The following is a 23,904-nucleotide window of genomic DNA, read 5'->3' on the forward strand; positions in this document are numbered from 1 at the left end:
CAACAAGGGCCGAGCCCCAAGTGGGCAGGTGGCAGGTGGTGGCAGCGACCCGCCTGACCCTCCACCTTGGGTCTGGTGTCTGTGCCTTGGTCTCACCTCCCCCCTCGCTGTCGGGCCCCTCTTTCTCTCCTCTCACCTGAGGCCTGACTCTCCTTTCTGGGGTCTCTTCTCCTCTGCCCCGCCCTGCTACCCCCACTCCACAGGCACGTGCCCCTGAATTCCATCTGCGACACACGCGTGGCCCAGGACTCCGACCTCATCTCCACGCACCTGGAGAACAACCTTATAGACCAGTGCTGCATCCCACCCACCACGTTCTCCTGCATCCGGGCCTACCACAGCGTGGTCCTCCAGCCCCAGCAGGGGGAGGGGGAGTCCGCCTAGCCCCGCCAGTCTTCCCCGCCCCGTGCTCTTTTGGACTGGGTGGGTGGCGGGGCAGCCCAGGCCCAGCTCCACTTGATCTTTGCACCACTGGGAGAAAGATCTAGAAGACCCTGCTTCAGATGCGCCCATGTCCCATTGACTGCTGAGGCCCCTTCACTTAGTAAATGACCCAGCCTGGCATGGCGCTGGTTTGGACTTGAACGTAATAAATGCATCTCATTCAAGCCCACTTGCCTCCACCAGCCTCCCTCCCTCCTGGATCTAAGCCGCCTGTGCACACTGGCACTCCGTTGTGCATGGAGCCCCCAGAGCCCACACCCTGGACACTGCTTTGTCAGCAGGGGGTTAAGAGGGCCTGGTTCTAGAAGTTTCTCCGAGAGCCTCCCCACCCCCACCCACCCTGGCCAGGGTCCTGAAGTCCCAGCATCACTACCCTCTTGTCCAGGAAGCGTCCCTGTCCCAGGAGTGGACGCACACAGCGTGTCACCACCCCCTGGCTGGAGTTGCTGACTGTCCGCTGAGCCCTAAAGACAAGACCCATCAACTGTGCTGGGTGGGGACGCAGGAGCTGCGGAGCCCCCTGAGGTCCCTGGAACAGTTGCCCTGCCTGTGTGAGGGGCCCCCAGGAATGGGGTGTGGTCAGTGTGTCAGCCTCGGCAGCTCACGATGTCACCGCGCCCAGTGCTGGGGAGGGAGAAGGACGGTGGTATGGGGGTGAGAAAGACAGCCGAGTGACAGGCGCCGAGCGGGATGGGCCCCGGCCTTCAGTGCCGCTGGATGCGGACGCAGTGAAGGAAGCAGGGCCCGAAGTGCCCACTGCCGAGACCTTGCCCCGCCAGTGCCTCGGGCTGGGGTCTGGGCCTGGGAACCGTGAGTCTCGCTTCGGTCCCATTCTGTAGCCAGTCCCCCCCCCCCCCCCCCCCCCCCCCGCCCCGAGTTCTCAGCAGAGAAAAGGCCAGACTCTGGAAGGGGGCGGGGAGAGGCCTGGGAAGCTGGTGGAGTGTTTGCTTTGGACTCATCCCTGCATTCCTTCTCCTCCGGGGCCTGGGCCCACAGATATGGCACTTCCTGTTTGGACTGGGTCAGAGGTCAGCAGCCCTTGAGGCGCTGGCCCTGACGGGGAGGGCCCGCTGCTTTCCCAGCTCTCACGACCCCTCCTCCCCAGTCTGGCTGCCTGGCCCCGGCCCCCCCTGCTCCAGGGCAGTCAGCCCCCAGCCCCCTCCCTGCACTCAGAGGTCAGGCCCCCGCAGGGAGGCACAGGAAGTTCAGGCTGGGCGACCCCACCCCCAGCTGCTCGCACTTCCCCACTGAGCAGGCCCTCTGGGTTAATTCCACTGCAGGTGGGGAGCTCTGGGCCCTTGGAGCTGCTGGCAGGTGGGCAGACAACTCCCCAGGAGGGCCGGGGGTGCCAGCAGCTGGAGGCCAGGGCCTCCAGTCCTAGCGGGGAGGTGGCGGTGGCAGCATGGCGTGCCCCGGGGGGGGGAGCTGGTCAGCAGTGCAGCCAGTGACATCCTCGGACAGACCCCCAGCCAGGGGAGAAAGTGCGGTGCAGCCGAGACTGGTCCTGGTGGAGGATGAAGCCCACTCTGTCCCCTCTGCTCATTGGTACCTGCATGGTGGTGGCGGCTGTGCCCCTTCTCAGGGCCCCATCGGAGGGTCCAGCGGTGGGCGTGGCCCAGTCAGTAACCCAGAAGCACTGGGCGTCGCAGGGTTCCTCGTGGTGATCGTTGTGATGGTGGTGACAACAGGGTAGGGGTGACTAGGTTCAGATGGCAAAAAGCGAGGCACTCATCAGTCCCTGGACCGAGATGGAGGTCCTCAGACCGTGGGGGTAGGAGTGAGGGTAAGAACACCGAGGACAGTGGGACCCAGGAGCGGGTCACCGAGGAGCAGAGAATGGGGACAGGGACCTCAGGCCACCCCCAGCCACAATCCCAGAGTCCCGTCCATTGACCTCCGCCAAATTCTTCTCCAGCCCGCCTCCTCCTCCTCCTCGACCCCAGCGCTCCTACCCAAGGGCCCGCCGCCCACTCCTTTGAGAGGCTCCCTGCACAGTCGGTTCCAAGCCTTCCTCCTGCCTCATACCCCACGTCGTGGCCTCCAGGAGAAACAAGCCCAGGGAGGAGCGGAAGAGAGCAAGGAAGGCAAAGGATGCACTCCGGGCCCGGGCCTCCCCTTGGCCCCCTCTCTGTGAGCAATGCCACCATGACGGACATGCGGGGCCAGTCCAGAAACTGCCTGGCCCCCCCGCCCTGGACCTGCTCCCCCTCGTGGCCCCCACCGGAGCCTCCTGGCCCTGCTGCTGGGGGCTAGCCTCCCCCAGGGGAAGACCACGGGGCCCCGCGCTTCATGGCGTCCCTGTGTCCTGCTGGCTTCGCAGGAGGCCCACAGATGCCTCCCTGTGGCACGGCCCCCGGTCCAGCTTCCCTCGTCTGGCCACACCCAGAGCGTGCCTCTCTAAAGATAGCTAGACACAGGCCGGGGCTCCACGGAGCCCCCTTCGAGCCCTGAAATTACAGCCCTGGCGGCCCGGGACAGAGAGCCGCTGTGTGATTATGTCCTCAGGGGAAGGTCAAAAAAAGCTCTGGCATAGAGAGTGCCAGCTTTCACCAGCCACGCCTCGGCCATCAGCGCTGGTAAACTTCCAGAGAGCGGAGGCTCGCCTGCTCCGCAGCCGTTCGGCTCCCTCTTAAGCCCGTTAACATGATCCTCGTCCAGAATGGCCCCCTGCATCCAGAGGGTCCCCTGAGCACAAGTTACACCTGCTGCCCCTTGGGGCTCCAGGATGTCATGACTCTGGCCTCAAGGAAGTAGTGAGGTGGGAGGGGAAGCCCCCTAGTGACTGTGGGCCTAGCCCCTGCCCTGCCCCTGCCCAGCCCCTGAGGGTGCAGAGATTGGGGATGGATGAAACCAGCAGGCCGTGAATTCGGGGGTGCCAGCTTGGGTTCAGAGGCTGCAGCGCCTAGGAGCCTCGAGGGCCCTCTCCAGGATCTCAGCTGAGTTCTAGGCAGGGTGGCATGCTCAAGAAGTGACCTTGATGTATGTGTGTGATGTGTCCCTGCCTGGAAATTGGTCCTGGAGGCGGAAGGGGGCTCCTGTGGGCAATGCCTTGCTCTGGGCTGGCCGTGCAAGAGCCCTATGGGAGCACTCCAGGGAGGGGTTGGAAGGCAGCCCCAGGGCGCCACTGCAGAGCCGCCTCCTCCCAGAATTCCTCCCTGCGCCCCATCTGGTGTGCTCCAGGAGGGTGAGGGGCACCAGCGGAAGCTGAGGCTGATTGACTCAGTGCCCGGGGAAGGGACAGACGATGCAGAGGGGAGACCTGAGAAAGGAGTGGGGAGCCCAAAACAGACAGGGGGAGTGATGAGCGGAGGCAGAGGGGAGCGAGCAGGGCACCAGCCAGACATAGCAGGGCAGGGAGGCCAGGGAGGCCCTGGAAGGGGGCTGGCAGAGGGCCCCTGAAGGTCAGGGTCGGGCAGCTCTTTCTCGGCCCCAGAAACTCATGGGCCGAGCAGCTGGGTGGGCTGGAGCTCAGGGTGGGGGGGATCTCTGTCAGCTGCTACCACCTCTATAGGGGCTCCCTCTGAGCCTCTGGATGCCCTGCCCACTGAGCCACCTCCCAGGCTCCCAGGCTCTGCCCTTCAGGGACCCGCATCAAAGGAGGGTTTCGTGCCCACAGGGGATCAGAGGCTTGAGACCTGCCCTCTGGGTGCCCTGCTTCTGTCCTGGGCCTCCCCTTCTCGCTTTGAAGCCAGGGCACCAACAGCTGCAAGCCAGGGGGACGGGCTGCAGCTGACTCCGGGTCCTTCTCCACACACAGGCCTACAGGATGGCAACAGGCTTAGATGGCCCTGCCTGGGGTGGACCCACAGCTGCTCACCAGCCCTGCCGCCCCTCCTCTCAGCCCCCTTCCACCCTGCACGTTTCTCTCCCCAACACCGCTGGCTTCTGCCTGCCCCGCACCCCTGCCCCACTCCCTCTGAGCACCTGCCCTGGGCTCTGGGGCTCCGGGCTCGGGCAGCAATGACCCAACAAGGCCTAGGTGAGGGCTGGCTGCTCTGCGCCGGGACACAGCGGTGTGGCCTGAGGACCGGGCATGGGCAGGGGCGGGGGCCCGGGGCAGGACGCTTTCCCGGGAAGCCTGAGCCGGCCACCAGGCTGCTTCTCGGCTCAAGAGGGCCGCGTTCTTCGCTCCTTCTGGCAGAGGGGTCTTCTGCCAAGGGTCCTGCTGGGGTTTCTGGGCTGAGGGGCGGGCTGGTGCCGGCAGGATCACCCAGCCCTCCGAAGTCCCTGGGGGGAAGTGTCCAGGCTGGGGCTTTGGGGACCTGCCCAGCGGTGTCCCAGAGGTGCAGGGCATGCTGGGAGAGGGCGCTGGTCACCCCCACCTCCCCCGGCCCCACCTCTAATCCCTCGGCCAGCCCTGTCTGCCACTGGTTCTTGTGGAGCTAAGACAGCTGTGCATCAGCCTCCTCCAGGGGCCCGGGGGCCTCAGGAAATGCCTGCTCTTCCTTCCTGCCTTGCCCCCCATGCCTGCCCTCCCCTGCCTCCTGCTGCCTCCTCGCAGCCCTGAAAGGCCAGAGGGCAGGAGGCTGCGGCTCTGCTGGCCAGCAGGGACGTGCTGTTCTCAGCGCCGCTCAAGCGGGCGTCCAGGTTGTTCCCACACCGCAGCCACAGAGAGAGCTGAGGCCTGGGGAGAGGGAGGGGAGGGGGAGGCCCAGGACTGAGGTGTCGGCCGGCTGGTCTGGGAGTGGCCCCCAAATTAGAGGGCCAGGCCCAGTGACTCAGTGGGCCTTGGGCCGGGTGTGCAGTTATGGCTTATTGCAGACTGCAAACCACAGACACAAGAGCCTTCCAGGCTCAAGAACAGTATTTACGGACATATTGCCCCAGACGCACCCCCCAACTGCGGGAAAGAGCTCCAAGGCTCAGGGTGTCACCTCACCACCGCCCCCAAGTCCCTCCCTCCAGCAACGTGCCCGGCCCACCACTCGGCATTCCCACCTCATTGCGTCCCTGCTCCACACGCCCTCCACACCTGGCCCTGGGCTCTGCCTTCCACCAGCAACGTCCCTCTTCCCTACTTGTCTGCTCTAAGTCATCTCCTCGAGGAAGCCTTCCTGAGCCTCTGGTGCTGTGTGTGGCCCTGGCGTGCCCCAGTCCCCTCCTCACAGAGGGGACCTTACTCAGTAAGCGACTTGGCTCCCTGGGCAATGGGCATGCCTTGTGCCCATTTTTTTTCATTTGAAAGATTTTTAAACAGCTTTATGGAGATAAAATTTACATACCACACAATTCACCTATTTAATGTGTACAGTTCAATGGTTTTTATTTACTATATTGACTATGATACATCATCATAGTCAATTTTAGCACATTTTCATCACGTCCAAAAGAAAACTCATACCTTTAGCTGTCACCACTCTATCCACCACCATCCTCCCTGGCCCTGAGAAACCACGAATCTACTTTTTGTCCCTGTAGGTTTGCCTGTTCTAGACATTTCATGCAGAATCATGCAATATGTGGTCTTTTTCAGCTAACTTCCTTCGTGGATCACAATGTTTTATACGTGGTTTGGGCCCTCTTTCTCCTCCTCCCCAGCTGCGACGGGGATGCTGAAGCTCAGCGGGGAGATCCAGAGATGTTTGAATATGTCGCCAATAAACAGTAAAAAACAAACAAACAGACAAGCAAAACCGACTCCCTGTGTCTGGAAGGGCACGTGCTCTCTCCAGTCTCCTGCTCGCAACCGTTTGTAACTACCTCGCCCAGGAAAACAAGAAGGAGTCGGAGCTCCCGACCTGGCCCTGCTTTTCTTACTTCTCCCTTTTCCGTGGCCCAGCCTGGAAGCTTCTTGCAGGCAGGCACCACAGCTTGGTCAGGCCACCATTGTGTCCCAGGTCTGACCAGGGGTCCCTGAACTGATGCTGGTGAACAGAAAAGGGGTCTGGGCCCAGCCACTTCCCCCGGCAGAACTTTCTAGATCCTTACCTGCCTGACGGCCTGAAGCTGAGCACCAAAAGTCTAAACAACAGCTGGCCGGGTGGACGGGACCCTCAGGCCTCACCCCTGTTCTCCTTTCATTGGCCCCGCCTCTCCCTGGCCTGCCCTCGGCCTCTGCCCTGTTGAGCTTTTTCTCTTTTTATGCATTTTTCTTTTCCTCTCAGTGGAGTTCTGTCCTGTCTTGTGTTGCCTGCCTTCGTTTCCTCCCTATTCTCCTTTGCAGATCTCAGTGTCGCTCCCTGCCTCAGTTTCTCGCCCCGTCTAAACCCTCACCTTTGTCTCCCCAAAACTGCTCTTGCAGGAGTCTCCCCATGACCGAGGCTGGGTACACGGGCCGGGGGAGGAATGGGACCCCACCCAACAGGAAGGAGGTGTCGTGCTACGGCCCTGGGCTCATCTGGGCCCTCAGGAAGTGGCTGAGCTTCCAGTGATGGCGTGGATGTCATGGCTGATGACGGCCTCTTCCTGGGACGCTTGGTGGGCTGACCCAGTTACCCCTGTAAGTGGCCAGCACAGGGCTCAGCCCCGAGGAAGCGGCCACCCTCAGAGCGGTTATTGCGCCCTAGGGGACCTGCTCAGGTGGAGCAAGAAGGATGACTCGCTGGCTCCTCCTCTGAATCAGCTTCTCTGAGCCTCAGCTCGGGGCAGGCAAGCTGGGGAGGACCCCCAGTGTCTGTGCTGCCTCCTGCCAGCCCCCAGCTGAGTCCCATCCTGAGATCACACAGACAGGACCGCTTCCTCTTTTTTAGGGAAAAAAGGCTGGAGTGGGCTGGGAGGTGGGGCACCCGGAGTGCCCGGGAGCCTAGATCAAGCCCTTCCAGAAATCCACAACAGCTGCCACCCTGATCCCTTTCCAGGCTGAGGCTGCCACAAGTTCTGGGAAGGCTCAGGACCAAATTCCGGGGCCCCCTCACTGGACTAGCAACCAGAGGCCACCTCCCCCTTGTCTGCCTTCCGTTTCTGCCCTCTCGCCCTCCTCTGCCCGGCCTAACGCCCGCAAGCCAGCTCCCGCCCCTCTCTGGGCCTCAGGGTCCCCATCTGGACAGTGGAAAGTTTGAATCTCTGAGGCTGCGCCTGCCCAGAGACGCCAAGGGTCCTTGTGTGAGTTAGCCTGTGTGTCCCTTCACTGTGTGCCCCAGGGTGGGGAGGGGGGGCAGGCAGAGTGGGGGGAGTCCTGGGGGGCGCAAGGGGGAGGGGTGCAGCTAGCCCAGCTGTCTACAAGCAAATTATTCCCTTTGAAGCTGCCAGGGGGGCCGGGAAGCCTGCCCCCTCCCTCCTTTCCTCCCTCCCTCTCTCCCTCCCTCTCCACCCCACCAGCCCCCTCCCTCCTTTCCTCCCTCCCCGCCCCCTCCCCGCCGTCCCCTCCCGTCGTCGTCGGCACGCCCGCCCAGCCTTTAGCCTCCCTCCCGCCGCCGCCTCTGTCTCCCTCTCTCCACGAACTGCCCAGGAGCGAGCAGCTGCTCTCCGACGACCCGACGGACCGACAGACGCACGGACTGCCCGACCCTCAAGACTGCCAACCAGCCAGCCTGTGCCCGCCGCTTCCCCTCCTCAGGTAGGGTCCCCCACCTCCACAAGCCCCGTAGTGTCCCCGCTGTTCCTACGCTGGCCTTGAGCTGCTCTCACTGTCTCGCCCCTGGGTCCGCTGCCCCCTCACCGTCCTCGAGACGCCCCCGACCCTGCCAACCCCACGCTCGCCCTCCTCGCCCCTCCTCCAGTTCCCCCGCTGCCCCCTCCCTGCCCTCTCCCGCCCCTAGGCTGCCTGTGGATTCCCACTGCACGGCTGCAGGCTCCTGGTCCGCGCCCCTTCGTCGCCACCCTGCGGCCCCCTGGGTCCTTGTCCCATTTCTGCCTCTTCTCCCTTCTGTCCTCCAGGCACCTTCTACATCCCCTTCCTTCACCCCTCTGACCTTGCTCAGCTCTGTTCCACATCTGCCCTCTCTGCCTCCCCCTCGGGGTTCTTCCCCTTGGCTGCTACCCCAGAGCATCATCCAGGCATGGCTGGGCGGCTGGCACCCTGGCTCTGCCAATGGCCCCCTTAGATCCCTGCAAGTCCCGGGTGCACTTTGCACTTGGCCCTGGTTAGGAGGACCTCTGGGCGCCCGCCCAAGCTCGTCACTGGGGAGCGGTCCCCACTGCCTGGGGCTAGTCCACGGCGTGGGCTCAGAGACTTGGTTTCCCAGGCACACCCCAGGCACCCTGCCCAGATATTCCTTGCTTACCCGCAGGCTAATGCCGTGCCTCCACCTCCTCCTGGGCGAGGTGTGGGTCCACAGAGTCCTGGCTGGGGGCGGGGGGGGTCCCTGGGTGGGGCTGCCTGGGCAGCTCAGTCCCCTCTGTCCCCAGAGCCCCCTTGGATTGAGGTTCCAAAGGGGGGTGCAGAGGGAAACTCAGGTAACTGTGCTGTGTTAGCCAGGCAGGCTTGGCCTGGGGCCCCAGAGGGCTTCTGGGGACCATGGGTAGATGTGAGGACACCATCATCCCAGGATGGGCGCCTTTAGGAAGGGGTGAGGTTCCAGAGCTCCCAGGCTGGATGCTCTGTCCCCCAAAGGCAGCCCCCCACTGGTGCTTGGGGGCATCTCAGGAATGGAGAGAGAACTCCAGTTCTGAAACAAAGTGTAGCTACAAGGTTGCCCTCCAGAGCCGTTTGGGAGGGGAGGCGTGGCCCCTGCTGGTCCCACTCCCACCCCATCCATTGTACAGAGGGGGCACCTGAGGCCCAGAGAGGGGCAGGAACCTGCCCACAGTGGCACAGCCAGTCAGGGGCAGAACTGGGGCCAGGACTCAGAGCTCCTGACTGACAAACCCCGGCTATTGACCCCATAGCCTCCAGGGAGCCCTTAAAGTCACTTGCATGTTGACGATGAAAGCTATGGTCAAGTGCAGTGCGTGGGGATTGGAGTGGGAGGCGGCAGGCCCACTGGCCCTGCCCCGCAGGCTCTCAAGATGGCTGGCGTGCTGGAACTGCCGAGGGACCCAGGGGAGGAACAAGGGAGAACGGAGCTCTCTGGGTGTGCCACTGAGTGTCCTGGAAGGCTGGGGGATGGGAACACCACCTCGCTGCTCCATGGGCGGGGCGGGGCTGAGGCCTGGGCACTGGCTGGTGAGAGCTTCCCGAGTTGGCTCCGCTGAGTGGAGCAGGAGGCCCAGGGTGCTGGGTGGGGCGGGCGGGGCAGACCTCGCTCAGGCCAGGGAGATTGTTCTCACGCAGTTGAAGTCTTCGTAAGGGCCACTCAGGTTGCCGATTCGGTGGCCAGTCCTACCCTCTGGGGGCTCCTGCTTCTGTGCCCTCACCCCTCCCTGGCCGGCCAGCTCTCCACAAGGTAGGGACTGACTGAGATTGAGACAAGCTGGAGATGCCCAGGCCCCCCTCGGTGCCAGCAAGGAAGGTTCCCAGGAATACGCATCCAGGGCTGCGGGATTGTGAGGAGGGAGAACGCACGGCCACCACCGCCATCCAGACCCTGGGGAGGCTGGTGGTTCGGCAGAGGCGCCTTTCTGTGGGACTTCCGGTGTCCGGCTGCCGTGGGCCAGCGTGGGTGAGCCTCTGAGGGCAGTTCTCTGTGCGTGCATCGAAAGGAAGCCATAGTACTGTCTCCAAGCCGCCAAGACCGGGCAGTGGGAAGAAGGCTGGGAGCAGGGAGGGCCCCCATGGCGAGGCAGCGAGCAGATGAGTGGCTGCCCTGGCCACCCCGGCTGGCCCACCGACCGGCCCACCTTCACGTCCCAGGACCCGGGTCACAGAGGGCATTAACCATCCTACCGCTTTTATGCCCTGCCCTGGAGCAGGGACCAGGGGCCCCACTATGTCTATGGAGAGTCCGAGGCCCAGCCCCTTCACCAATGGGTCTGGTGGCAGTTCTGTACCAGCTCATTTTAGGGGCCCAGAAATGTGGGGTGCTGGCCCTCTGACCGTCATGCAGGGTGACATGCAAGTGTTGGCCCCAATTTCTCCCCAATCCCATCAATGGCCCTGGCCCATCAGAGGAGCGTGAATGGGGAAGGACCGGAAGAGAGGGGGTGTTCGTAAGACAAGAAAGCGTTTCCTTTCTTTAGCAACATTCCTTAGTCACTCAGGGCCACAGAGTGTCCCTTCCAGCGCTGGCGGTGTCGAGTCCCAGAGGAGGGATCTGTCATGAGCCTCTTCCCAGGCCCACCCACCACCAGCCCTTATCCACTCCCTGGAGAAACCCCAAGGAGACAGGCCTGTCCCAGCGGTCACTTGTCCTTGGCCGCCTGGGGTTGCAGCCTGAGGCCGTGGCCGGCCCCCAGGGCCACCCTTGGAGCACGTGAGCTGCGGGCGGCAGCCCAGCTCCCAGACTCCCAGTAGGGCCCGGCGCTGTCTGGCTCGCCTCCGGGCAGGGCCCCAGTCCCAGCTCCGGGGCCTCCAAAGCCCCACCCGCTAGGCCACTGGGCTGTTTGTCCTTTCCGTGGCATGTCTGGAGCCCCTCTCCTTCCCTGCCAACACCCTGGATTGTTAGAAAGTTCTTCCCCAGGGTTGGAGAGCTTGGTCCCTGCCCTGAGCTGCCCACTCCTCCCCGTGCCTGTTGGCCCTGCTGGTGGGAGGGGACACACCAGCCCAAGGGCTTAGCTCAAATCCTGAGGCTGGAGGGTGATGGTGGCTCTCCTGGCGCGCCCTGCTGTGAGCGTGGGGTGGGGGTGAGCATGGGCCCCCTCTGGAGGCAGGCACACCCGGGTCCTGCCAGCTCTGCCCCCTCCTGTCCTGTCGGCTGGTGCCCGGGGCACTCAGTGCTCCTCCCGCCCCCTCTGTCCCCTCTGCTCACATACTGGGGCCCACACCTGATCACCCACAAAAGCTTTTCTGTGAATCCTATCTTCGAGGAAGCCAGTGCGGGGAGAGGCAGAGGGGACTGCCTGGGAGGATGGAGAGGGCGTCTGCTCAGTCCTGCCCCAGGCCAGAGGCTAACTGGTAGCCCTAGAGCCAGGCCCTTCTCCAGGCTTCCAGAACCAGCTTCCCAGTGTTCCCTGGGGCTGTGCTTCATCTCCCCACCTTCCAGATGGAAGGTTCTGGGGTGAAAGCCCTCCCCTCGCCTGGAGTCCCCAGCCCCAGGGTCCCCCGGGCTTCCTTCACGCCCTCTGGGACTCCCTTTGGCTTGTCCCCCACCCCCTCTACTCTGGGGTGGGGCAGCTCCTGGGTGCCTATGGGAGCTGCCCACTTGCCCAGCCCCCCCCCAGCCTCAGCTCCTCCAGAGGCTGCTCGGCCCCCATAGCAGTCCGCAGAGCAGCCCAGCTCGCGCTCACTGGCAGGCTGGCATCGCTGACATTCCCAAGCCCAGTGAAGGTGCCAGGGACTCAGACGACTCACGCCTGCCCCTCCCCATGGCGACACATCCTTTGGGTTTAGGGGACTGGGGCTCTACCCGGCCTCCTCACAGCCAGCTCTCCTGATCCACGGCACCTGAAGGCCAAACTCAGCAGAAACCCCAGCCTGGAGCTGAGCTGCAGGACAAGGGGCAGCGGGCTGGGAGAGGTCCCAGGCTCCATGCGACTCTGAACCGGCCCCTGCTTCTCCCCCACCAGCTGCCTCTGGGTGGGTCAGATGGCCAAGAGGGACACAGCAGTCAGAGACCCGAGTGGCCATGGGATCGGGGATTTGGGGAACAAAGCTAGGACCTGAAGGACAGGGGCGGAGGGCAGACAGAGTCTGGCTCTGGCAGCCCTGTCCCTGGAGACAGGGGAAGTTTGGGAGGTGAGCGCCACTTCCATCCGCTCACAATCCGAGTTCTAGCTTGGCCTCGATTGTGGTCCTGTGGGCCTTACTGCACAGGGGTGCGACCCCAGGAGCCCTGGGAGAGGCTGAAGGTGACAGGTCCGGCGACCTCCTAGGCTAGCTGCAGAGGGCTACGTCCACCCCAGCCAGAGTCCCTGGTTCAGTGAGGGAACAAGGCAGACAGGACCTCGGGCTCTGGGAGCCAGGCTGAGAGCATCTCCCTGTGGGGTCTGGCACCTGCTGGGACCTAAAATGCTTGGGGGAACCTCCCGGGCCAGGCTGGGATGATGGCTTTTCCAGGCCACTGCCCTGCAGCTGGAGGCGGAGGCAGAGGGGCTGGGGCTGGCCTGGTGGGTGCACTGGGGCCGAGGAGGGGCATCTGGCCCCGCACGCTGAGGGGAGCTATGGATGGTGGTGGTCAGAGAGAGACGCCACGTTTCTAGAGGATTCGTGATGCAAGCCAGGGGGCGCAGGACCCACAGGGCAGGGCCCTGCTTTCCATCAGTGTCACCTCCCAGCCAGAGTGGGGGAGATGCAAGGAGTCTTCTCCAGGGACCGGGGGCTGGTTTGGCCGCCTGTGCAACCCAGGGAGCTTGGGATTCTGTGACTTTGGGGTCTGCAGCAAAGTCTGTGGGGGCAGAGGGTGGGGCAAGGCACGTGTGCCCCCTCTACCATTTCCTCACAGTGTGGCCTTGGGCAAGAGTTTCGGGCAGACTCTGAGCCTCAGTTCACCCATTCATCCAGTGGTAGAAATGGCACTTCCTGCTGGTCTTCAGGAGGGCTGTGCTAAGAAATCACTTGAGTGCCCTGTCCCGCCCCGGGAAGGGATAGGACACCCTCCCCCTCCCTCAGGGTTTCTGCAGCGAGCCTTGGCGGGGGGGAAGGGCACCCAGCAGTCCAGGACCCCCAGCTGACCTGGCTCATCTGCCGCCTGACTCTGGCACGGCAGAAGGCCAGCACTGGGACCGCCTGCCTTCCAGAGGTTTCCCAGCAGGTTGGGGGCGGAAGGGATGGCTGTCCTCAAGGCTGTGGGGAGAGACGTCTGGCCTGGTCAGCACCGGCCACCTAGCCACCTCCCCGGTGCCAGCGCTCTGCAGCAGACGGGCTGGCTCCCTGTTGGCCTCTGACACCCACATCCAGGTCAAGTCTGTCCCTGAAGGCTGCAGGGGCACAGGACCCAGCTCTGTCCAGTCACCTCAGTAGCGCCAAGACCCCAGCAGGGAGGAGCGCCCTGGCCAGCCACGCCTGGATGTCTGCCCCCCTCGTAGCTGGAAGGTGTGCCGAGGCCATGGCGGTGGGTTCGGGGTGGCTGGCGTGCAGACACCGATGGGGCGGGGCTCAGGGCCCACCCCACCCGCTGCAGCCGCGACCCCACACACAGTCACCCAGCACGCACGCACACGCGTGAGCCTCAGGAGACCCACGGACGGTGCACGTCCCCTCTCTCGGGGCCCGGGAGGGAGGCGGCGAGCAGCCGGGTGTCGGCTTGCGGAGCAGAGCTCTGGGCAGCGCCCCTGCCTCTGGCCTGCTAGTAGAGGCTGGGCCTCAAGGGCTTTGGTGGACAGAGGGGAGGGGGGAAGGGCGGCCCACAGTCCCGGGACCCGCGGGGCGGGGTGGAAGACGGCACGCGCGTCCGGGTTCGGGTCGGGCTGCTCAGAGGGGCCAGACACCCGGGCCGAGGCTGCGGGACAGCGTCAGGCGTCCGGCATCTGCGACTTGGCAGCTGCGGGCCGCACATCTGCAGGCGAGCTCCCAGCGCCTGCCAGACCTCAGGCCCGCTCCCGCCGCCCTTGGCCTGGCCTGAATGCCTGGCACGGCCCCTCCGTGTTCTCAGGGGCTGCCAGTGTGTCTTGTTTGGCTGTGACCTGGAGCAGTCCCAGTTGGAGGACTGCGCTGGCTTTCAGAGGGCCAGACAAGGAGAGCCCTATTGGGTGGGCGGCCCTCACTCCAACCTGTGGGCGCGCGGCCTGAGGCCTCACCGCCATCACCGCTTCTTTCCTTTGCTCTGAGGAGGAGGAGGGGCCCATCCAGCTCAGAGAACACTCTGATGGGGCTCGAGGCTGCCTGAAGTCCTTGGGGACACACCCAGGAGGCCCAGAGGCCTGGGTAGTGTGGGGAGGGGGGCTGGCAGGACTTGCCGTGGGTCTCACGGTATCTGTCCGTGGGGGGCTCCCGCTTCCGGGGCTGAGGGCCCACCCGCCTCCTGCACGTGTGTGCGGGGGGGGGGGGGACCCGGTGTGAGGTGGGGGGAGGCAGCCCTGCAGCTCGGCTTCCTCCCCCAGCCTCTGTGCACTGCCCACACTCAGCCGGCCGGGCCAGAGAACTCCATCACCCCCGGGCCGTGTGTGGAGCTCCCCGGCCAAGGCCTGAAAGCCCGGGGCCTGGAGTCGCCTGAGCTGGGCTCCAAGTCTCAGGCTGAGTGACTTGGGGAACGTTGGCTCCTCTCTCTAGGCCTCCGTTTTCTCCTCCGTAAAGTGGTGCCTTCCTCCCGGGCGCCCCCTCCAGGCCCCTCTCCAGCTCCTTCTGGCGCTTGCGGGGGAGCGGGGGGGGTCTCTTGCGGCCTCCCGCGGGCTTGGTGTCCAGCCGGCCCCCTCCGCTCTGCACAGTTCTGGCCGCTGAGTCTCCTGCCAGGTCTCCGCGGGGAAAGGAGGGCTGTGCCGGAAAGCGCGCCAGCCTGCCCACGGCCTGGGCCCGGCCAGGAGCCGGGTAAAACCAGCCAAACCTTGCCCTGTGCTCTGTCACGGGGCCCTGGGGTAGGGCCTCCAAGCCCTCAGCCTCCCTCCCCCTGAGAGTGAGCCTGCACTGCAGCTGGGCCTTCCCCTCTCAGCCTCTTCGTGGGGCCCCAGATGCAGCAACATCAGGATATCAGGCACGGCGGCTCGGAGCCTCCGTCCCACCAGGGAGGGTCCCGTGAGCCCTCTTGGGGCCCCAGTGGCTAGTCCTGCCCTGGTTGGCCTTCCCAGCGCCTGTCCATCCTCTCCCGCGGTGGAGGGGCCAGATGTGGGTGGAGGCTCCCCGTGGAGGCCCCCAGACCTTCCCGGTCCCACCAGGCTGGAAGAGGCCTGTCTGCGCGCACCGCTCCCCGAAGCCTCCCCCCGGGCCTGGCCAGACCAGGTGGACGGGGGATCCCAGAGCCTCCCAAGGATCCTGCCGGGCGTTCCAGCCCTGACTCACCGCCCCCCGTGAGGTAGTGGCTTTGGCAGGCGCGCCAGGCAGGGGGGAAGCAGTCTCCTCCCTCTCCCGCTGCATCTCGCCCTCCTGCCTTCATCCTCCCCTTCCTGTTCTCTCCGCTGCTCTTCCTCCGCCCAGCCCTGGGTGTCCAGCAGCCCCTGGGCAGGGGCCCTGCACAGCAGCGGCAAGCCTGGGAGGCCTAGGCCCACCCTGCTTTGCCCTGGGGTTTGCAAACTCGTGGGAAGAAGGAGGGACTCGTGGTCCAGGTAGGCAAGCCCAGGGCCTTCTCCCAACTCTTCACCGAGGCCCTCTGGGGGCTCCCCAGGTCCTACTGGGCCAGCCTGGGGCTGGCAGGACCTGGAGTGTGATCATGGGCTCTCAAGGCTTGAAGGAGGCAGGGAGGCTGGGCGCTGCCCCAGCATGAGGGACCCTCACTTTGACGTGTGACCGGGGCAGGCAGGCAGCTTTTCTGAGCCCGTCACTGGGGCCCGCTGGTGGCGCTCTGGGGCTGGCTCCACAGCTGCGTCTGATGCACAGCATCCCGGGCCCCCGGCATCTGCCTGCCAAGCAGACTGCGGCCCCAGCTGCCAGAAAGGCTGCTCCGGCCCCTCACGCTGGCAGCTGCAGCTCCGTCCTCAGGATGGTGGGAGCCAGGACAGGCCACGTGACCAGCTCAGCGGGGGGCCTGAGGAGTGCGAGAGGGGGCGGCAAGATGGGGAATCAATGGGAACCCGAGGTGCAGAGCTGCTGCGCCCACGTCTGGAGGTGGCCGCAGCCCCCAACCCCCGCCTGCTGGTGGGAGGACTCCAGGGCAGCAGTGCCCACTGCGGCAGCCAGCCCAGCCCCACGTCGACCGGGCCTGCCGGGGGCCTCCTTCCCCCTTTGCAGCCGGCCATCAGGCTCGGGGGGCTCACCCAGCCCCACTGAAGCCCCGAACAGCCCTTCCCCTGGCCAAGATGGGCCCCAAGTGAGGGCCTCCCTGGGGTGGGGCTGGTTCACGTCTGCACCTGGGGCAACCCCAGACACCCCGCACCTGGGAGACAAGCAGGGCAGGCGCACTTATTCCTCTTTAACACGGGAAAACGAGACTGGGGCTTTCCCAGGAAAGCGGGTAGTTGGGGGTGGTAGGAGAGGCAGGGGCTCCAGCCTCCTCCTGGACACTGTCTTTCAGCAGAGGAGCCTCTGGACAAGCCTGAACCTGCCTGCCACCCTCCGGTGGCCTCGCCAGGGGCCGGGCCGTGGGCAGAAGGAAGGGTGGGAGCAGATGCGGGACGCCTGGGGCTCTGCGGGCTGAGCCAGGGGAAGGCTCATGGTCAGGGGAGGAAGCCAAGGCCCAGGGGAGCAGAGGCGGGGGGGGGCGAGGGACACACCCTCCATCTCCAGGATTCCACACATGGCCTGAGAGAATGCCCCTCTCCTCTGCCTTCCCTCCAGGGCTGGCGCAGCTTTCTGCCCAACGTGCCCATCCTGGTGCCTTGGCCTCTTGACTCTCTTAGAAAAATGTGGGTGTGCTGCAAGGGGGGCTCAGGCAGGAAAGGAAGCGACTTGTGGTCACCTAAGTCAACCCTGAGCGTGCCCACGCTGTCCTGAGCATGTGGGATTGGTCCGGGACACAGTGGTTTCTTTAAATCTGAATTCCTCAAAGCCTGTGGGGGGTAAATGGCTGGGTTTCCCTGTCCGCCTCCTCCACTAGCCTCACTGACCCCCCAGGCAGGCTGCGGCTGACTCAGTGGCTTGTGCGTGTGTGTGTGTGTTTGCGTGTGTGTGTTTGCGTGAGTGTGTGTGTGTGCTTGCGTGAGTGTGTGTGTGCGCTTGCGTGAGTGTGTGTGTGCTTGTGTGCGTGTGTGTTTGCGTGAGTGTGTGTGCTTGCGTGAGTGTGTCTGTGTTTGCGTGTGTGTGTGCTTCGTGTGTGTGTGTTTGCCTGAGTGTGTGTGTGTTTGCGTGTGTGTGTGCTTGCGTGAGTGTGTGTGTGTTTGCCTGAGTGTGTGTGTTTGCGTGAGTATGTGTGTGTGCTTGCGTGAGTGTGTGTGTGTGTGCGTGCTTGCGTGAGTGTGTGTGTGTGTGTGTGTGTGCTTGCGTGAGTGTGTGTGTGTGTGTGTGTGTGTGCTTGCATGAGCGCGTTGGAGGGGTACAGACTCACCAACTGGGAAGACACGGAGTTGCCCACTGAGGCCAAGTCCTGCCCGGGGTCTCCTGCCCACCCACACCTCCCTCCCGGCCCCTACAGCCCAGGGTCTGGCTGCACCGGTGAGGGGTGAGGGGTGAGGGACACGAGGCCAACACGTGCAGAACCCCAGCCCCCCAGGCTCGGGACGGTAGCCAGGCAAGGGCCCAGAGGACGGGCGTGGGCGCCAGCTGGGCACTCCTGATGGCCTGTCCTCGCCCCAGTCTCGCAGGCACGCCCACCATGTGGCCCCTGTGGCCTCTTGCGGCCCTGCTGGCCCTGAGCCAGGCTCTGCCCTTTGAGCAAAAAGGCTTCTGGGACTTCACCCTGGACGACGGGCTGCCCATGCTGAACGACGAGGAGGCTTCAGGCGCCGACACGACCTCGGGCATCCCAGACCTGGACTCCCTCCCACCCACCTACAGCGCCATGTGCCCTTTCGGCTGCCACTGCCACCTGCGGGTCGTTCAGTGCTCCGACCTGGGTCAGTCCAGTGGGATGGACGTGGAAGCGTGAGGGTGGGTAGGGGGTGACCCCAAGCCAGCTCGGGAATCCTGGTTTCAGTGTGGGAGGGTGTCCATTGGTCTGCTTGCAAGCAAGCGGGGAGCGAGAAGCCCCTCCAACTGCTGGCTCTGGTGCTGGCCCACTAGCGGCGGAGCCCCTGCGTGCGGGTCTGCGTGTGCGCGAGTCCCTGAGCTCCGCGCCACTCTGGGGTCATGGCCGTGGCTCACGCCGGTGACAGTGGTGCCGGCCCCCAGGTCTGAAGGCTGTGCCCAAAGAGATCTCGCCCGACACCACTCTGCTGGACCTGCAGAACAACGACATCTCCGAGATCCGAAAGGATGACTTCAAAGGCCTCCAGCATCTCTATGTAAGCCCACCCTGGCCCTTCCAAGGGGCTGCAAGGAGGTGGCAGGCCCGCAGCACGGGGGGTTGGGTCCAGATGGCTGTGGGCACGTACTTGTGGAGTGCGAGAGGGGACCGGGGACCTGGGGAGTCCTGAGAGAGGCCTGGAGGCAGCTATGGTGGGAGTGCCCAGGGTCACAGGGCACATGTGCAGGTGTCAGCAGCCATAAGTGCAGGACAGGATCACTCAGCCCAATTCCCTTTTTGACTGAAAACTTTTCATCTTATTGGCTCCTCCCAGCAACACAGTGAGAAAAGATTTCATTGTAGCCAGGGTGCAAGTGGGGAAACTGGGACACAGAGAAGCGGCAGGCTGCGCTAAGCAGCAGTGGTATTGCTGGGCCTGAGCGCCAGCTCCCCGATCTGCACTCTGCCCGGGAGCACAGACGGATCTCCTGGAGGCTGAGCTGGGGCTCAAACATCTGTAAAGTCCTGATAACTGCTAATCGCGAATCGCTAGCTCAGGTGGCAGGGGATGGGGGAGAGGAGAAGGCGGGCAGGTGGGGGGCTGGGGCCTTCCCTTCAGCACGCGTGCTGCCTCAGGCCCTGGTCCTGGTGAACAACAAGATCTCCAAGATCCACGAGAAGGCCTTCAGCCCCCTGCGGAAGCTGCAGAAGCTCTACATCTCCAAGAACCACCTGGTGGAGATCCCTCCCAACCTGCCCAGCTCCCTGGTGGAGCTCCGCATCCATGACAACCGCATCCGCAAGGTGCCCAAGGGCGTGTTCAGTGGGCTGCGCAACATGAACTGCATCGGTGAGCGAGGTCCCGCCAGTGGCGGTCGTCACCCCTCCCCGGCGGTGGCAGTGGATGGGGGAGGAGGGTCAAGGAGGGGGGCTCTGCCAGCCAGAGCAGCTGGGTGCTGGGCTGTCCGGGACAGCCATGGACCAGCCGGCTGGGCCTCACGGAACTTTCTGGAAGCTTGTCTAGGAGCACGCCCCAGAGCTGCCAAGGGAAGGTGAAGAGAAACTCAGGGCCCGTAAGGAAAGGGAAGGGAAAGGGCCAGTGCAGCCAGCCAGCCAGGGGCTGGGCGGGCGGGGGAGTCCGGCCTTGATTTCTGTCTCCCCTCCCTTTCTCCCTAAGGCCGATGCCAGGCCCAGTGCCCTTGGGAGTTAGTGGCCTTGAACAGCGAGGCGTTTGCATTTAGTCCATTTGCGTTAGTAAATTAGTGGCACTGCTTTCAGGGAGAGATGGGGGAGCGGGTAATTAGCAGGGCCCATTAGGCCAGCCCAAGCCAGGCAGCCGACAGGCTCTGGGGGTGTGTGGGCAGATGCCCAGCCCTGGCTCCAGGGCTGAGGGGGCCTCTCTCCTAGAGATGGGTGGGAACCCCCTGGAGAACAGTGGCTTTGAACCTGGAGCTTTCGATGGCCTGAAGCTCAACTACCTGCGCATCTCTGAGGCCAAGCTCACCGGCATCCCCAAAGGTAGGAAGGCAGCCCTTGCTTCCCACACTACCTGGCCTTCGGAGCACACATGGACACAGGTGGGGGGCCTGGAGGCACCCAGTCTACTCAGGGAGGGCTTTGGCTGCCCCTCTCCCCACCTGGGGCAGAGCTAGGGTCTCTGCTCCACCAAGCGTGGGAACGTGCACACACACGCACACACACACACACACACACACACACACACACACACAGCATCAGCCCACACACATGGCCTCCCCTCCTGCATTCAGCCCAGAGCATCCTCTTTTCCTGGCAGACCTCCCCGAGACCCTGAATGAACTCCATCTGGACCACAACAAAATCCAGGCAATCGAGCTGGAGGATCTGCTCCGCTACTCAAAGCTGTACAGGTGGGCTGGGGGGCTGGGGGGGCCTGAGTCCACAGTCCATGTGGCCTGTGGGCCCCACCACACCGTCTTTTTCTCATCCACCCCTTCGCAGGCTGGGCCTGGGCCACAACCAGATCCGCATGATTGAGAATGGGAGCCTGAGTTTTCTGCCCACCCTGCGGGAACTGCATTTGGATAATAACAAGCTGTCCAGGGTGCCTGCCGGCCTTCCGGACCTCAAGCTCCTCCAGGTGAGAGCCAGGGAGCGGGCAGCCCCTGGTGCTGGGTTCTCTAGGACTGGGGGAGGGGAGCAGCCTACATCCCGGGGGCAGCTCCCCAGCCCACGGCCCTCCTTGCTCAGGCCCAGCACATGTGGGCTCTGGGTACAGAGTGGAATGGGACCTCGCTGGAAAGGAGCAGTCTCAGGGATCCCTCCCTCAGTGCCAATCACCTGCCCTGAGGAAGAAGAGGGTCGAGTGGGGATGCCACTGTGGACGGCAGAGAGGGCCGGGCACGGGGGGAGCGAGGTTGTGAGGGAGGGGCAGGAGCCGGCCCGGTAGGTACTGGAGCTCAAGGTCTCTCAGGTGGGTGAAACACCAGAAAGGTGCGGCAGGGCCCACGAGGTCAGGGAACAGTCTGGGCACGGGGGTACACAAATCTGTGGCAAGACAGGGACAGCCCAGGGCAGGAGGTGGGCTGATGAGGGGATACAGGGCCTGGCCTGGGGTTCTCTCAGGGGCCCTACCCCCAGCTTGGCTGTCAGCCACATGGATGAACTTGGCTGTACGCGGCCCTGCTCTGGACCTCAGTCTCTGCTTCCAACCCATTCACACGTGCCAGGAGACCCGCCATTCTCGCGGGCTGGCCAGTCAGAGCCGCGTACACCGGAGCCCACCTGAGCCCTGCGTGGGGACCGCCCACCTGCAGCGGCAGCGCCCCCCTGGCCAGGCCGAGCGCGCCCTCTAGCGGCCGTGTGCGCCCTCTAGCGGCCGTGTCCTTGCCGCCTCTAGAGGGCGCTGCTGAAGTCTGAGCGCCTCCCTGCCGTCACTGGGTCCTCACTCCCTGACCCTCCTGTCCCATAGAGCGTGGCTTCAGGGAGCTGGGGGAGCGGGCATAAGTGCCCCTGAGGACCAGGAGAAGGAGGAGGCTCTCTCCTCTCATGCCCCTGGGGCTCTGGACTACGCGGCTGCTTCGCTGGGGGCAGACCCAGAGCCCAGGGAACCCAGAGGGAGGGCCAGGGACTTTATGTGAGCCCAAGGTGCCATCCTTCCCGCATCGACAGTCCCACCCCACCACTCGTGGCCCACGTACCCCTCACCTCACACCCACTCCCCCCGAGCTCCTCATCCCAGCACCCAGTCACACGCCGGTGCCTTAACGCTGGCCAACACCCGCCCAACAGCCATACCCAAGCCTCAGTTTGCTCCTCCAGACAATGGGAGGATGACCTCCACGCCATCAAAGGGCCGCGTGGATGCAACACAGTGAAAGGTGGCCCATGAGGCGGTGGGGCGGGACTCAGCCGGGAGGGCGGGCAGCAGCCCTCGGGGTTCTGCCCTCCGCTCGGCCTACCCAGGCAGGACAGACTCAGGCAGGGGGGTCGGGGCGACTGGGCCACTGCCCTGAGCCTGAGCCACACCCCTCTGCCCCCAGGTGGTCTATCTGCACACCAACAACATCACCAAGGTGGGCGTCAATGACTTCTGCCCGGTGGGCTTCGGGGTCAAGCGAGCCTACTACAATGGCATCAGCCTCTTCAGCAACCCCGTGCCCTACTGGGAGGTGCAACCAGCCACCTTCCGCTGCGTCACTGACCGCCTGGCCATCCAGTTTGGCAACTACAAAAAGTAGAGGCGGTGGCAGCCGCCAAGGTGGCCTGGGCAGGGTCTCTGGGGAGCACAGCGGATGTCCTGAGGGGGGAAGCAAAGCAAGGGAGCGAAGCCAATGCTCAGCTGCACCCGACCCAGCCCAACCCTTGATCCCCAACCCCCTTCGTCGCCGCCCGACGTCCTTGCCCTGGCTCCCAAGTGCGCAGGTGAGGCGTGAGGCCTGGCCCCCATCCCACGCCCCTTAGCTTCAGAGCCGCCCCTGGTCCCCCATCATGACCACACGGAGGTGCCCCCACGAAGCTTTCTTCCCATTCACCCCAAAACCGAATTGTCTGAGGCTCCAGTCCAAGGAAAATGGTCCCTGGGTCTGAGGGGCCAGGGATGGAGACAGCGGACCCCGCTGAGCCCACCCTACCTGCCTGGCACACATCCCTCCTCGGCCTGGCCTGCTACCCTTCTCCTCCCATGCCCCCTGCCATCCTTCTGTGAGTTCACGGCCATCCATCCCAGCCTCTTTGCTCTACTGGCCCCTGGACCAGTCCTCTCCGTCTCTCTCTGTCTCTCCGTCTGTCCCTCCCTCGTCCTCCCTCTCCTCTCTCACATCCTTGGGCTGGGTCTCTGTCTCGCTGGGCTTCTGCCCAGCCCCTACCCAGGCAGGCTGCGGTGGGGGACAGCTGCCCCCCACCCCACCCAGGCCTCGCCCCCAAGCCTGGATGATCCTGCAACCACGCGCTCCACAGTCCAGGGGGAGCATTGGACTCAGCCAGACCCTGAGAGCATCCCACCAGAGCCCCCATCACGCTTCTCACTGCCCCCTTTCCCCCACGACGGCTGGGTCTCCCCTCCCGTTGCCTTCCAGCCCCTGGGGTAGTGAGGGTTCCGAGCGATCACGCCCAGGTTGAGGAGGGGCTGCTTCTGAGGTCGGTTGTTGTCTTTCAATTAAAGAAACACTGTGCAATACGGCTGCGTGTGCAGCCTCTCGGGGTGGACTGGGGACCCAAAAGAAACGGGAACCACGAGGGGCCGCTGTGGCTGGCTCCCAGGTGCCGCCTCTCCGTGCCCAGTCGGAGCCTTGGGCTGCCTATTCGCTGCTTTCCCTGCCTTCAAGTGAGGGTCCTCAGCACCCCCAGGTTCGGGGTTGGACCAGGAAGCCCTAGGCAATCAGGCAGAAGGCCCCAGGCTGCCCCCTCCCCGTCCCTTCTAGTCACTTCTGTTGCCCCGGCTATCCTCAGACTGGGCTCCTGAAGCAGGGCCGGCTGAGGTAGCATCTGCCCTCCCAGAGCGGAGTGTCTGCAGAGCACCAGGCCAGAAACTCCCCCCAACCGAGCGGGAGCCGGGAGCTCCTAGGGGCCCCTGCCTGCCTGTCTTGATGGGGTTTGGGGGCTCAGCACAATACCGGATTTCGGCTGTGGTCAGAGCTGTGTGCCACACCTGTGTCAGCACCAGGGGGCGCACTCCCAGGAGGACCAGACCTCATGGGGACAGGGCCCAGTGCTGTGCGCGCCTGCCTGTACTGGCTTGGCCTGGGCTCCCGGCGCAGCGACCACCCAGCAGAGCCAAGCCCAGGTCGCAGCGTGCGGGTGCCGGCTCCCAAGAGAGGATCCAGGGCGCAGCCCGTGAAGCCTGGGGACATAGGTCTGCCCCGGAAAGGGAGTAGGGGGGGACAGTCCCCCAAGAAATGCCCCTTGGATGGCAAGCCCAGCGGGCTAAGCAGGAGACAGGCTATGGCCTGGCCGCTCTTCCCTCGTCCTACACAAGGCGCCTCTGCCCCAGGTGATGGGATCCAGGGCTTCCCTGAGCAGCGTGGGCCACCAACGAAAATAGAGCAGGCAGGGCTGCCAGGAGTGCCAGCCCAGGAGAGAAAGAGCCCAGAGGCGCCGCGCGCTGGCTCCGTGCACAGAGCCCTTCCGCCTGGCCTGGTCCCGGGGCACCCGGCGTCCCCGG

General features: G+C 64.5%; 1 protein-coding gene across 1 annotated transcript; it reads left to right on the forward strand.

The window, feature by feature from the left end:
* The first annotated feature begins 7,768 nt into the window (after positions 1 to 7,768).
* Positions 7,769 to 22,920, forward strand: BGN (biglycan). The gene is made up of 8 exons (XM_061178433.1): positions 7,769 to 7,939; positions 17,675 to 17,934; positions 18,209 to 18,321; positions 18,900 to 19,113; positions 19,671 to 19,781; positions 20,059 to 20,152; positions 20,244 to 20,382; positions 21,785 to 22,920. Exons 2-8 carry the CDS (start codon positions 17,694 to 17,696, stop codon positions 21,980 to 21,982), a joined length of 1,110 nt encoding a protein of 369 aa, XP_061034416.1. The 5' UTR covers positions 7,769 to 7,939; positions 17,675 to 17,693; the 3' UTR covers positions 21,983 to 22,920.
* Positions 22,921 to 23,904: the final 984 nt, after the last annotated feature.

The sequence above is a fragment of the Eubalaena glacialis genome, chromosome X, assembly GCF_028564815.1.
Source record: "Eubalaena glacialis isolate mEubGla1 chromosome X, mEubGla1.1.hap2.+ XY, whole genome shotgun sequence".
NCBI lineage: Eukaryota > Metazoa > Chordata > Mammalia > Artiodactyla > Balaenidae > Eubalaena > Eubalaena glacialis.